Source organism: Rhinolophus ferrumequinum, chromosome 13 (assembly GCF_004115265.2).
Source record: "Rhinolophus ferrumequinum isolate MPI-CBG mRhiFer1 chromosome 13, mRhiFer1_v1.p, whole genome shotgun sequence".
Lineage (NCBI taxonomy): Eukaryota > Metazoa > Chordata > Mammalia > Chiroptera > Rhinolophidae > Rhinolophus > Rhinolophus ferrumequinum.
Window position 1 is genome coordinate 26,499,205 of NC_046296.1, and position 10,864 is coordinate 26,510,068.

Genomic DNA, 10,864 nt, shown 5'->3' on the forward strand with positions numbered 1-10,864 from the left:
GTACGCAGGCGCCGAAGCTTTTGACGCCCCGAGGTGGCCGGGCCACGGAGACTCATCTGACCGACCCACTAACCTGCCTAGGCCAAAGTGTTAAGTCCTGGACCCTCCCAGGCCCACTGGGGCCAAATAACAAATGCGACAAAACTGAGGACCAAGGGTTCGTGTACCTTGCTCTGGAGGGCACACAGTCGTCCAAGCGTGTGCAAAGCCGGGTCCCCCGGTTTCATTCCACTGAGCAGCCAGGAGGACCGCTGGGCCCCACAGAACCGGTCTCAGGGAGCTGGGGATGGAGGCAGCACAGCACCTGGGCCTCGAGAGTCACTGGCAGCTACTGCGTGAGCCAGGGTGGCCCGGGCGCAGGACCGACAGTGTCGGCAGAGGAGAGCGCCCGGGAGGCCCTACAGCCCGGGTTGGAAGCCTCTTTGCTCCGGCCGCCGGCCCATTTTACCCCGCACGTGCTGGCCGCTGACCCGAGGGGCCACGGAGCACCACTCAGGTCGGCCTCGGCCCCGCATTTAAGGAGGAGCCAGCGCGGGCGCGGCCGGGCCCTGCGCTCGGGGTCTCTGTCTGGGGAAGGCGCCGCGGGGCCAGGCTCGATAGGGCCGCGGCTGCGCCCTCCAGCGGGCCTTGGCGGAGTCGGGGCTGTTGGGGTTTGTAGGAGAGGGTCTGCGCGCGGCTCCGGGGCCGGTCCTACGGGGTCGGAAGGGAGGGAGGACGCGGCGGAGGAGGCTTTTCAACAGCCGGGACTGCCACCGCTGAGCGGTCCCTCTCAGGTCTCGCTCGGCGCGGGACCCCGGCGAAGGGGTCGTTCTCCAAACCCGGCCTCACGTTGTAGTCTCAGGTCTCGCACGGAATAAAAAGAATAGGGTGTGTTAGTCACTTCACAGGAAACTTTTCGTTGTTCCCTTATTTCCTTTCCGTCCGTGGACAAGTTGAGCAGCTTCTCGGCTTCACACCTAGGAGGTTTCAGGCCAGAGTCTGTACAGCTCCGGGCTCTGGGTTTTCTGGGGGAGCATCCCACCTCTATCCTCGTCTTCCCTCGGGGGAAGGTAGAACCTTCCTTTACGACCCCCTGCTGCAAGTCAGGAGCCTTCTTCCCCTGCCAAAGTGAAACGCGTCCTGGTCGACTTTTCTAGATTTTGTGTTTGCGTTTTAAAGAAACTTCACAATACAAAGATAATTTGGCTGCTTCTGGCAGGGGGCTGAGGCTTTAGAGGGACAGCTGAGCACGTGGAAGGAATGACTCGGATCCCCCAGCCGCCGTGAAGCCACCCGGGACAGCTCAGCTGAAAGGAAGGTCGTCTGCTGCAAACATGCAGGACACGGATCGGTTTTTTTGTCGTTTTGTTTTCTTTTCCTTTTTGGCTCAGCTCTGAGAGCACTACAGAGCTATCCTTTCCCGCCTCCCGACCCTCTTCCCCTCCCCCTCTTTTTTCTGGTGTAGGCAATTAGGGTGAAGAAATCAGTGCCAGGCTGCCTCTGAAGAGAAAGGAATTGCTTCGGGAATCCAGTTCTGACACCTGTCTGTCCTGGATGGCGAGAGGGGATGCGGGGGTCAAAATGCCTGGGGGAAGAGGCCGGGCTGACCGCGAGGGGAGAACACTCCCTAAGAGAACGTTCCTGGCACTCTTCTTGCCAAGTCCTCCCACCCTATCCTTTGGCCTCCAGCTTCATACAGGTCATCAACGCGAGGGTTATTAACACGGGAGTTTCCCTCTTAAGGCCCCCCCCCCCCAGACCAGGACCCGGGGCTGGAATCAGAAGAGCCACACTGACAAGCTGTTCATTAATTTGCATTTATTTTAGGGAAATAATGTAGATAAAGGGGGAGAAGGGGACTGCCTTACATTTCAACAAGTAATTTGTGATCTTCACATCGGACAAATCAAATTTACAAATTACTTTCCCACCTACTGGATGAAACGGCCAAAGGCAAAATTGATACACAGGCGCGGGCTGTCCGCAGATTTAGGAGAATGAAGGTGCACTAAGAACTCACTAGACAAAACAGGGTTGCTTAAAGAGAGAAGCTGACAGAGAAACGGGAACTGAGGTTTGGGGCCTGGGTTTGTTTTTCCATAATGCTGTATTTTTATTTATTGTTTTCTTTCCTTTTGTTTTTGGTCTCTAAACCGGAACTGCGACCCTGTGCTTGGACCTGGTGAAGGACTCGGTCCTGCGCCCAAGCCCAGCCTAGACACCTCCCCTGTACCCTGACTTGGCTGTTTCCTCCACTCCCGGACCCTCTGATTCTCTATGCCCAGGTTCCTGGAACCAAACGGTTCTCTTTAATAAATACATAGAAAAAAAAGGTGTGAGAGGGCAGGACTGCTTTGCAACAACTGAAAAAAGTAAAAGCGCCATCGTTTGAGGGCGTAGGCTGGGAGACAGAGGGAAAATATTTTTGCTTTTGTTTTATAGTATGTGTGTGTGTTTGTGTGTGTGTGCTGTATATATCTTAAAGTTCTATTTCCTGGGCGCTAAGACGAGATATGCTCAGTTCAACCAACAGCAACTAAAAGGTATAAGTGGTCCCCGGAACGGACCCGACTATGTACAGCATTCCCGCTGAGGCGGAAGGTTGAGCCAGTTCTACGCAGGGCGGGGCTGAGCGTGAGAAGCTAGGGGCGCGCTCCTCCCTCTCCCGCCCTGCCCCAGCGCTTTCCGCCGGGAGGAGGAGACGCCGGGAAGCTCCGGCCTGCAGGCGGGGAAAGGGGCCGAGGGCAGATGGAGGGGCGGCAGTCTGCACGTGAGACACACTTAGTGGTTGTTTGGGAATAGAGTGTGGGTGCACTCCAATGGGCAGACGTGCCACCTAGTGAGTGACTCCAGTGTCCAGAAAGAATAAATAAAAGTGTAGGGCTCAAACACCGAGAGTGAAGAGTCTCCGAAGGCTGCAAGTGCATAACAACTGTCCAGAAAGACTGGAAGTGGGTGACTTAGGAGTTCGTTAGGGGTTGAGGAGAGCACACAACTCTCCCGTATAGAATTTGTGGCCAAGCCGCAGCACCTGTCCCCCTCATCCAAGGGGTGGGCGGGTTTGCACACCCTCCCCCAAGCAAGTGACACAAAGATGAGGGCAGCAGTGCAGGAAATGGGCATCTTCTGGGGACATGAAAATCAGGTCTGGAGAAGCTGAGGCAAAGGCGGGCGGTGCAGCAGCAGCAGCAAAAGGACGGGGACCACGGAGGGCGCAGGTAGTTGCGTTTCTCTTCTTCTCTTACTCCTGGTTCACAATACCTGGAACCGCCATGAGGCTTGGTCCTTATAGTCCAGGCAGTCGGGCGAGTTGAAGTTGAGCTTCCAGGCAGAGGAAGCGGCGGCGGCTCCAGGCTCCTTGTAATCCAAGCAATCGGCAGAGTTGAAGGCGAGCCCCGAGCCGCCGTAGCTCTGGTGGTGATGGTGGTGGTGATGGTGGTGATGGCCTGAGGACTGGCTCAATGGGTGGTGCGCGTGCGGATGGTGATGGTGGTGGCCGGCCATGGAGGACGGTGCCATAGGGCTTAGCTGGTGCGGGTGGTGGTGCGAGTGCATGGGCGCTAGATATGAGCTGCAGTCCACGCCTCCGAAGTAGGAAGAAGAGGGCGCGGGGTAGCTCTGACCGTAGCTGCCTCCCTGGCCGTAGGACATGGGATAAGAAGCTGCCGCGGAGGCTGCGCCTGCAGCTACCGAGCGCTGCATACACGATGCGTTGCTAGGCGCGGCCAATGGCTCCGGCACCGACACCGACGCAGGCGCTGAGCCGGGCGAGATGGAGGCTGGACTCCAGATGGATGAAGCAGCCGGCGTACTCAACGACGACGGCACTGCCACCGCCGGGTTCCCGCCCAGGCCCGCAGCCGCTGCCGCCGCGGGGTTGGCGGAGGCGCTGGAAGCCGAGCTAGAGGAGGAGGCGGAGCTGGACACAGCAGGCGGTGTGAACTGACCGCTGCTTTCGGAGCCCGAGCTCTCCCGCACCGGGGACGACTTCTTCTTGGCTGGGCGGCTCTTGGTCCCGCTGCCACTCTGCTGCTGCTGGCGGCATTTGGCACGGCGGTTCTTGAACCAGACCTACAGCGGGCCGGGTGGGGGAGAGAGTGTCTGGAGGCGAGTAGAGCTTGATACTCCCCCGCCCCATACCCCCCCCCTCCCATGAGGCCTTCGCCCCTCCCCAACTCCCGCACGGCCAGACCCAGCCCTAGCGTTCCCAGTTTCTCCACCCTCCCCCATCCTTCTGCTCAAAGACCTTCCTCTGGCAAAGTAAGGATGTTGCACCTCTCCACCCGCAGCGCAACTCTGCCTTAGGGCGGAACATTTGTGTCTGTCCAGACAGAAGTTCAGCTATCTCTAAACCACTGCTGTTGGCTGCTTCCCAGCAGCCCCGTGTATGTTTGGAGGCCCTGTCTAATATAACTAGAGCTCAGGAAACAGAGAGGCACACAGCAGGCCGCAGAGTGAGGGACAGTCTGAGGCGGGAGCCAGTTGGCCGCTCGAGGCCTAGTGCGGGGCAGGGCCAGAATTTGGGTGCGAGCAGGAGCAAGGCCCGCACGCTGAACAGAGGCAGTACTTGGCGGATTAGGGAAGGAAGCCTGGGCAGAATTTCTTTGGGCTTCTTGGCTCCAAGTAGGGAACCAAGTAGGACAGTCATAAAGTTCTCACTCCTCTTGGAGGGCCTGGTACTTGGCATTGCATTCCCGTTTCTTTCTCGAGCCTCCGGGAAAAGAAGGCGAGATAAAAGGCCCTTGAGGAAAGTTCTGAGTTATAATCCAATTTTTCGGGGCCCTTTCATCGCAAAAACAGAAACGGCAAAGCCGATTGGCGGGTTTTGGGTTCCGCATCCTCTCCAGGCAAAGGAAGCGTCTAATCAAACTGTCGCGACCCTCCAAGCACACTCCCAGACAGGGCACCAGGCTCCAGCCAAGCTCCACTCTTCCATTTCCAGGATCCCCCGGGATGCAAGGCCAAGGCGGAGACAGAATTCAGTACACAGAAGGAAACTGCCAAGTCCTGGGGCGGCCGAAGAAGCAGGGGGCAAGTATCAGGCCTTCAGGGCACTTTATGTTCCGGGAGGCTCGCTTGTCCTCCCGCAATCCTAAAAAGGACTTTCGATACCGAAGGTGCTCAGGGGCCAAGGGCTGAATCCAGGGCTCTAAACTATTTCCTTTAACTTTGCCGCCTCTTCCAAGCCTGGGCCCAGAGCTAGGGGAAGTCCGGGAGGGGCTACCCAGTCTGTAAGCCTGCCCCCACACGAGACCACCCTTCCCAGGCCCTCTCCCAGCAGCCCCAGCGCCCCTACCCTGACCCAGGATCGCCGGGCGCGCGCACCTGGACTCTGGACTCTGGCAGGTTGATCTTGAGCGCCACCTCCTCGCGCATGAAGATGTCAGGGTAGCGAGTCTTGGCGAAGAGCGCCTCGAGCACGTCCAGCTGCGACCGCGTGAAGGTGGTGCGCTCCCGCCGCTGCTTCCGCGGGGTGGCTGAGGGGACACGCGGGGGCGCCTCGGGTCAGTGGTGGCTACGAGGACCCGCGCTAGAGGACGCAAACAGGCCCCCTGGCAGGCCCTGAGCCGAGCCGTTGCAAAAGAAAGCCGGGCTCGAGCAAAAGAAACTCCCCCGGGAGGCCGAGCCTAAGAGGCCACAGGTGGGAGAAAGTTCATGCGTGCGACTCAGAGCAGGGGTCCAGGGCTGCCCCCTTCCCAGACTCGCGGAGGTTAAGAAAGGAAGAGAAATTATACAGTCTTCCTTCACACTCACACACACACACTCACACACACACACACACACACACACACACACACACTACCCAACACACTCCGTGGCTGGAGGGTGGAGAAGGGGTGAGCAGAAACACTACGTGGAAAACACTTTCCGAGGGAATAGAAGGGGGCGAAGGAGTGGCAGGTAAAAAAAAGGCAGAATTCGGCTCAAGCCATCCACATCATCAGTACGAAAGTTGGTGCAGTCGACTGCTCTTTGAGGGCAATTTTATTAGGGAGAGAGAATTCCCTTTCTTAAAGGTTCAGCCAGTCACTTCCCATAAGGGAAGCTCGGCTCTTCCTGTCAAGGCATGGCGAGTGTCTAGAATCCTCCTTCAGTGTTGGGGGAAAAGGAAGATATTCACACATGCACACACCAAAAAAGTCACCTATGCTGGCGGTGGGACCACAACAGGAGACAGGTGTCCGGTGTGGCGGGCCCAGGAGGGTGCACGTTGAGGGTTTTCGGTGCCCTGGCCCACCTCACCGACCCGAAACTGCCCTGCATCGTAAGCAGCCTAGGCAACCTGCTCTCTGGGCCTGCTCCGTGACAAAGCGTGTCCTCAAACCAAAGACGCTGGGGGTCCCCAAAAAATTGCAGGGGCTGGGGGCGGGGACTAGTGCTCACCCGGATAGCCCACGGAAGGGTGCAGGAGGTCCATGGCGGGCCCGGCTAGGCCCAGCCCGTTCATGCCGTATGGGGGTTGTTTGAGGTAAGACATCATGCTAACAGCCGGGTGGAGGCGCCCCGACGGATCCAGGGGGCCGGGAGCAATGCGGGACTCCCACCGCGCAGTTCTTCAAGCTGGGTTGCCTCTGGGGGCCCGGCCTAGGGAGATACGAGACACACGGAAACAGTCATTCGGAGCCATTTAGGCTTCCTGGTCTTGTCCAAGGCAAGGAGCCACGAGATGGAGAGGGGACACAAGCTATGGACTGCGCAGAGCGGCCAACTGCGCCAAGGCTTCTTCGAAAAGCAAACTTTTCTGAATCGTTATCGCCTCTTTTCGGTTTTGGAAGGAGCCAAAGACACTGGTAGGGCGTCGCTAGGAGTGTGTGGAGAGGTTAAAAGCAGGGATGTGCTTTTAACACATCCCTGAACCGTGAAGTGTGCAAGGTCCCACGTCTAGGCAAAATTCTGGTTCGGTGGGAGCCGGCCTCGTAGTGCACCAGCAAACGTTCACTCGGCGCCCGGGCGGCAGGCTGCCCAAAGTATGAGGGCTGTTTCGTTTTGTTTCAAATGTTTTTGAAAGTGGGACGAAAGGTAGAGATTCCAGAGAGCCAAGATGAGGCACTAGCAGCACCTGGGCCTCTCCAGGATGCACTACTCACTTAGAAGAGTACCCTCCTTCAACGGTCTCCGGGGCTGGGTCCCGGCCCTAGAGCCTACAGCCACCCCTCCAGTTGATTTCTCTGTGTCCAGCCACTGAAAACTGGCTCACTAGTAATCCCACCACACCTCAACCGCAGTTACAGGCCGAGGTCTCCCAGAGGCGGCCGGAAGACGCCGAGGGGGCCGCTGTAGCAGTGGCGGTTCTCAGTGGCCGCCCCAGGTTAGGGGCGCATCGCCAACGCAAGCCCGTCATTCTTTCTGCCGGGTCCTCGTTGCGTACAATGGGGTCCCAGCGGGGAATGAAAGGTGACCCAAACAGATGCCGAAAGGGTCCCGAGGATTTAGGAGGCCTGTGTTCAGCAGGTCCCGTGCGCTCTCTGACTACCCTACCAGCTGAAACTGCGACCCCAGGACCGGATCCGGACTGGAGAAGTAGGCCTCAGGGTCGCTCGCGCTGACCTGGGCTGGAAGGTCAAAGCCTCGCTTCCCTACTTGTCCCGAACCTGAGGCGCTACCCTCAGGGGTCGGGAAGTGGTGCTGAGGGAGTGGGACTGGGGCCCCAGGGGACCTGTCTCTTCACCCCTCTTAGCGGGAAGTCAACGCAGGCCTGGGACCTGGGCTAAGGAGTTCAGGGAGAGACGTGAGAGCTAAAGAAGTCTCCCGCCCCTATCCTTCGGGACGCACGGCCTGGGCTGGGAGAATCCAGCCTGCAGAGAAGGGGACGAAAAGGAAACAGCCGGGGCTCTTGGGCCTCGGCGACTCTGCTAGGCTGCAGTGTGAGTTTCAAAGACTTTCTTTAAACTTAACACTTCAGCTCGGTTACTTCGGAGGAGGCGGGGGCGCGGGGCCGCAGCGGGGCCCTGGGGTCCTCCGCGCACCAGTAGGGGAGCCAGGCCGCTCTCCAGCCCCGCCCACGTGCCGGGACCCGGGAAGTGGGGACCCGTCTGAGGAGAGGAACGCAAGAGCACCCGGCGCGTACCAGAGTCCCGAGCGGCCCGGCGGCTTTCTCCTTACCTCCCTCAGCTCTGGGGCTGCTCACCATCTACCTCGCGCCCTCACGAACCCGCCGGGCAGTCAACCTGCAAAACAGAACCGCAGGAATTATCCGCCGGGCTGGCGTTGTCTAGGACCGCCGATTTCTTTCTTTTCCCAACTTCCCTCCTCCCGTCTCTTCCTTTCCACTGGCTTTATGCGTGTCCCTCCAAGTTTCACTTTATTGCACAGACACTTTGCAAAACCCCACACGCTCCCGAGACACTACCTTGCCCAGGATCGTGCCAAGGGGCCTCAAGGGGGAGGGTGGAGTGAGAGGGGCAGAGTTGGGAGGCAGCTCGCGGTTGCCGCTGCACTCCCGGTAAAACGTGAGGCGGTGGGGGCTGGGGAAGTCCTGCAGAGGCACTTTACAAACTAAATAAATCAAGCGATTTACCTTGTCGGTGTGGCTTGTCTTGCCCGGTTGTTTAGGTGATTGGAAATGTAGCCTGATGAAGATTGATCACCTTTCTACTGCCCTCCCTGGGTATGTGAACGCGAGGTGAGTGCGTAACGGGGCTAGGCTGCCAATCCTGGGCCCCGCGCGGGCTGAGTGACAGGGAGCCGGGCAATGGCAGCCCGAGTCGGGGGTTACCTCCGCGCGCCCCCGCCCTCCCCCGCCCCCTGCACCCCGCCCTCGCTGCACGCCCGCCCCGCCCCGGTCGCGCGCTAACTCCCGGGCTTGGCTGGCAAACTACGCGCACAGCCAGGCGAGGAAGACTTGCACAGACCCGGAGCCCCAGCCGCGGAGGGGGACGCCGGTCCCCAGGCCGCCCTGGAGCCCCCGCCCTTCTCTCACCCTTTCAGCGCCCCGGAGGGAGTGGCAGAGAGGAGGCGAGGTGCTGGAGAACCGGTTCTCTAGCTCTCCCGAGCGCCACCCGACTCAGCGGCCGGGTTGTGGGCGCGAGGACTCAGGCGGGCTGGAGGAGAATGGGCCCCCAGCCCCCGGCCCCTCGCGCGGCGCTGTGGGCCCCAGCGTCTTCTTCCATTGCGCCGCCACCTGCAGACGGACGCCGCGGGCAGCTCGTGCCGGCACAGGCTACTCTGCCGAGCGCGGGCGCAGCGCCGGGTGCGCAGAACCCACCTCGGCGCCCCAGGACTCCCGCTCCCGTGAACAGCACCCGCAGGAGAGGCCCCGCCATTTACCTGCTCCTCGGCGTTTCCTGAAGTTCCCAAACCCCACGAAGGGTGTTTGCAAATCTTAAACGCTTCTTCTGAAATGTCGTGTCCCCTCCCAGTGTTCCCTTCCCCTTCCACACACACTCTACTTCTGAATCGAAAATTTTTGATAGGAAACTTTTTCTTTCACACTCCGTCTCTGTCTCTTTCCCAGTATTCTTCTACCAGGGACAATCGGGTGGAAAAGGTGGTCACAGATCCCTGCCTTCATTTTCTTTCCCACATGCCGCAGAAGGAGCCTCCCTGAAGCGATTTTCCCGTATTGTTCGTACTGGCAAAGCCCATTTCTCAGCCAAACAAACTTCTCAAACACGTCCACCTGGTGGACTTTTCAAAGCTCAAAAAACGTCTTTTCGCCCCAATCCTGAGCAAGGCAATTCTTTCAAATGGCACCTCCTCCTGAATATTAGGCACGACTTTACTGCCTTTCGAGGAATTCATACCCCTTTTTCCTAATCCCCCTTCCCTCCACCCCTACAGGCGGAGTGAGAAGTTTGGACAGGAGTAGGTGTGAGAGAGAGTCAGGGAGCCGCCGGGCGCATTGAGGGGGTCGGGCACCGAGAGAGGACCGGGCGCTGCGCAAGGAGCAGAAAGAAGGGGGAGCCCGCTGAGTGGAAAGGGGCCGCGGCCGCCGCTCATCAAAGTGCTTCCCCCTCCCCCAAGCGACACTTTCCTTTGGAGTCCGAATAAAATACGGTAACAGAATATGATGGAGGGCACACTGTTTCCTTAACTGCTTCTCAAAGGACCTGGGAGATCTTCTTAGGACCTTTAATAAGGCTTTGGTCGGTTCTTTTGTTGATCTCTCAAAATCAACTCCTTCTAATTGAAGTTGGAGCTGAAAGCGAGCTAATGTTCAAAGAAAGTGGCCGCCAGACCAACGAAATTACATTTTTTTTTTTTGGAAGATGAGGGAACATCTAATCAAAGGGGCCAAGGAGGAGGGGTCGGAGTGGGGGAGTACGAAGGAGAAAAGGAGGTTTTACAAGATCCTTCTCTGGTTCACAAAAGTCAGCGACACGGGCGCTTCTCTCTAGAACAAAGACACCGCAGCCCATTCACAAAAGAGAAAGACTGAGAGAGAGAGAAAACAATAAAAGAAACGAGAGAAAAGGAAAAACATGAGAAAGAAAAGCTTTAACTGGAAAAGAAACTGCGCAGAGCGCAGCGCTGACCCGGGCGGGGACACACCTTAGGCTTGCGCAGGCCCCGGCAGGGAGTAGCTCGCGAGGCCCGCGGCTCGGAGCCCTCGGAGACGTTGCAGAGGTTTACAGAAAGAAACGAAATACACCCTCTCCTTCAGTTCTGGGAAAAGGCGCGGGCTGGAGCACAATAGTTTTGGGGGAAGCGAATGCGGGCGTCCTGGGGTGCGCTTTGGCAGCGACTGTGTCCCTAGCAATGCGCTGCTCCAGCCCAGGCCTGCGCGCTGTGTGTGTGGCTTAGTCCTCCAGGGCCTGGGTGCGTGCCTTGTCCTAGACCCGCCACCTCTTGCTCTCATGCTTTCTCGGCGCCCGGTTATGCCTGCAGCTGCAGCGCGGGGCGGAGGTCCGGCTGGGCGAGGTAGGGCGGTTGTGCGCGTTGGAAT

The 10,864-nt window shown here is 58.6% G+C and overlaps 1 protein-coding gene across 3 annotated transcripts; it reads right to left on the minus strand.

Moving 5' to 3' along the window:
* Positions 1–1,795: 1,795 nt before the first annotated feature.
* OTX1 (orthodenticle homeobox 1) lies at positions 1,796–10,568 on the minus strand. 3 transcript variants are annotated; one of them, XM_033124990.1, is made up of 6 exons: positions 8,900–8,966; positions 8,498–8,583; positions 8,083–8,147; positions 6,364–6,564; positions 5,305–5,456; positions 2,417–4,050 (listed from the first exon to the last, which is right to left on the minus strand). In XM_033124990.1, exons 4-6 carry the CDS (start codon positions 6,458–6,460, stop codon positions 3,232–3,234), a joined length of 1,068 nt encoding a protein of 355 aa, XP_032980881.1. In that variant the 5' UTR covers positions 6,461–6,564; positions 8,083–8,147; positions 8,498–8,583; positions 8,900–8,966; the 3' UTR covers positions 2,417–3,231. The 3 variants fall into 3 exon arrangements, with proteins under 3 accessions (XP_032980883.1, XP_032980881.1, XP_032980882.1); XM_033124992.1 differs by lacking the exons at positions 8,498–8,583; positions 8,900–8,966 and adding an exon at positions 10,471–10,568 and having other exon boundaries at positions 1,796–4,050; XM_033124991.1 differs by lacking the exon at positions 8,900–8,966 and having other exon boundaries at positions 8,498–8,599.
* Positions 10,569–10,864: the final 296 nt, after the last annotated feature.